General features: G+C 54.7%; 1 protein-coding gene across 4 annotated transcripts in view; it reads right to left on the reverse strand.

Moving 5' to 3' along the window:
• The window catches only part of RAB36 (RAB36, member RAS oncogene family), a 15,196-nt gene extending 13,607 nt beyond the window's left edge, over positions 1 to 1,589 (reverse strand). For 2 of the 4 annotated variants that reach the window (XM_006908693.3, XM_025044534.1), the window contains exons 1-2: positions 1,336 to 1,589; positions 525 to 605 (exon numbers count right to left, since the gene is read on the reverse strand). In XM_006908693.3, coding sequence (XP_006908755.1) covers positions 525 to 593 — 69 coding nt within the window. In that variant the 5' untranslated portion in view covers positions 594 to 605; positions 1,336 to 1,589. Of the gene's footprint in view, positions 1 to 524; positions 612 to 859; positions 869 to 1,335 lie in introns of those variants that run through there. The other 2 variants (XM_015586885.2, XM_015586883.2) reach the window with 2 other exon arrangements.
• Positions 1,590 to 2,332: the final 743 nt, after the last annotated feature.

The raw sequence follows: 2,332 nt of genomic DNA on the forward strand, positions 1-2,332 counted from the left end.
TTTAGCAGGAATTAAAGGCAGGATGGTAAGGATGGAAAACTCTGGATCTGGTGTCAGGAAACTGGAGTGCTGTTTTGATAACTGTAATAATAATGAGAACAATAGCAACCACCACTTGGGAAAGGGAACTCCTGTTTACCATGAGCCAGGCCCCCAAGGTGAGAGTAATCATCCTTGTGTGCCAGTGGCTCAGAGAGGTTGAGTAATTTGCTCATGGTCACACAGCTTAATGACAAAATCAGGATTCACACTCAGGACTGTCTGACTGCAAAGTCTGTGCCCTTAACTTCCATGCCACACTGCTTCCTAGTGTTGCCTGTAACATGCTGGCCCGTCTTGGGCAAGTCAACGCCAAGTCTCCTAGCTTCTCAAGAGGTCTGGCGAGTCTCTGGAGTTTGGTCAGAGGGGGACTGCCCTCCCCGATTCACTTGCTTTGTCCCTGGTGGTGAGTGCAGGTGGGAAAGCTGAATGTGAAGTGGTGTCAGGATTGCAGTGTACACATAAAGGGCTGACCCAGTGACTACCTTAGGGAAGCAGGTGATGATGCGGTCCCGGCTCACAGTGGGCCCCAAAGGTGTCAGGGAGGACCTCATCTTTCCAGAGTCCTGTAGATCCAACCAGGGGAAAGAGAGTTAGGGAGCTGTGCCAATCTCTGGGGACTCACCCTCAAGTTTATGAGTAACTTTTCAGTAGCTTTAAAAAAGAGATCCCAGCTTCCTCCTTTGTCACAGAGTGTTGGCCAGAGGTCATCTCTTTCATTCTGCAGGCAATATGGTGGGGGTGGGGGTGAGAGGGCCAAGCCTGCCCCACCCTGCCTGGGAGTCCAGAAGACCCGGGTCTCTTGCTGTCAACTGGAAACCAGGAGTGGCTCCTCTCCTAGCTTATCACTGGGTGTGAATGAGGCACAGCCCAAACACTAGGCTGTACAACGCGGCCCGGGTGCAGAAAGTAGAATGGAGAGCAAAGGGTTGAAGGTTCTGGGTGGGCTGTGGGTGGGGGACCTTAGGTTTCATTACACAAGCCTGTCACCCCACCCATGGCCAGGCCCCTGACACCTATTCGACAGCCTTTTGTCCGCCACCTCTCCCCACCAGGGTGGCCTTGACAGAGGCCTGCTGTCCTTCCCAATCTGACCAGACTTTCTTCCAGGACCAGCACGGGCCTGGCCCACGGTGGGCGTTCAGGAAATGATGAGGCCTCGGGGCCAGGCCGCATTCAGGTTAGTTATGGCGGTGGGAGGTGGGCGGGGGTCGCAGCGTCCTCCTGACCCCGGCCTCCGAGACGCGCTCTTACAGAGGTGGGCCGAGGGTGGGACGGAAGGGGCGGTGGACTCACCCGCAGCGACTGGAGTAGCTCCAGGTTCCGCACGGCCTCGTCTGCCTAAGCGGGCGGCAGCGATCACCATGGCAACGAGCGCCACGCGGGACCGGCTGGCGTCTGACGAATCCAGGACGTCGGGGGCGGGGTCTAGATGGTGTGCGCTGCGGAAAGAGTCCCACGGCGGCCTGCAGGAGCGGTCACCATAGCAACAAGAGCCCGAGGGAGCCGCGAGAGCCTGATGAGGCTGCTGCCTGGACCCGGCCAGAGCGCTGGCGATCATCATGGTGACGAGGGCGGGGCCGGATAGGGGAGACTTGGGCAAGATCAGGGCAGCAGAGGTGGAGCCTGGGCTTAAGAGGCGGGGTCTGGGCGGGGCTGACCGTGGAGAGACTCTCCCACCAAACTTTCCAGATAATTACCATAGGCGGAAGTTGGGGGTGGCTCACTGGTAGGGATTATGTGAAATGTTTAAGTATTTATTTTCATGATACATTAAATATGACTTTTTCTGGTTATCGAAATATTTCGTGTTTTTCGTTATATGCTGTTATGGAGGGATCTTCAGGATCCTGTGACTTTTTCCTCTCACGTCTCCTATCTTGATCTATCAGTAAACTCTGTAGGTTCTACCCTGAAAATTTGTCCAGTGTCCTCTTTCTCCCTCTCGCTTCCACGCCATCATCTTCTCTCCCCCTAACTGGTCTCCTTGCTTCCACCCTTGCCCCCGTTCTATTCCCAGTTCAGCAAGATCGCCTGTTAAAACACAGATCAGATCATGTCAATCCTCGGCTCCTCCAATGTCTCCTCGCATCCTCAGTTAATAAAGTCTTTTACAGTGGCCCAAGAAGCCCCATGTGATTTGTCCTGGCCCTATTTCCTCCCTTACGTCATCTACAGCTTACTGCTCTCCCCCATCCCATTCTACACTTGCTCCATTGCTCTCCTTGCTGTTCCTCCAAAAGGCTGGGTACTAGGATGTTTGCACTGGCTAGTCCCTGGGCTTGGAATGCTC

The sequence above is a fragment of the Pteropus alecto genome, unplaced genomic scaffold (assembly GCF_000325575.1).
Source record: "Pteropus alecto unplaced genomic scaffold, ASM32557v1 scaffold113, whole genome shotgun sequence".
Lineage (NCBI taxonomy): Eukaryota > Metazoa > Chordata > Mammalia > Chiroptera > Pteropodidae > Pteropus > Pteropus alecto.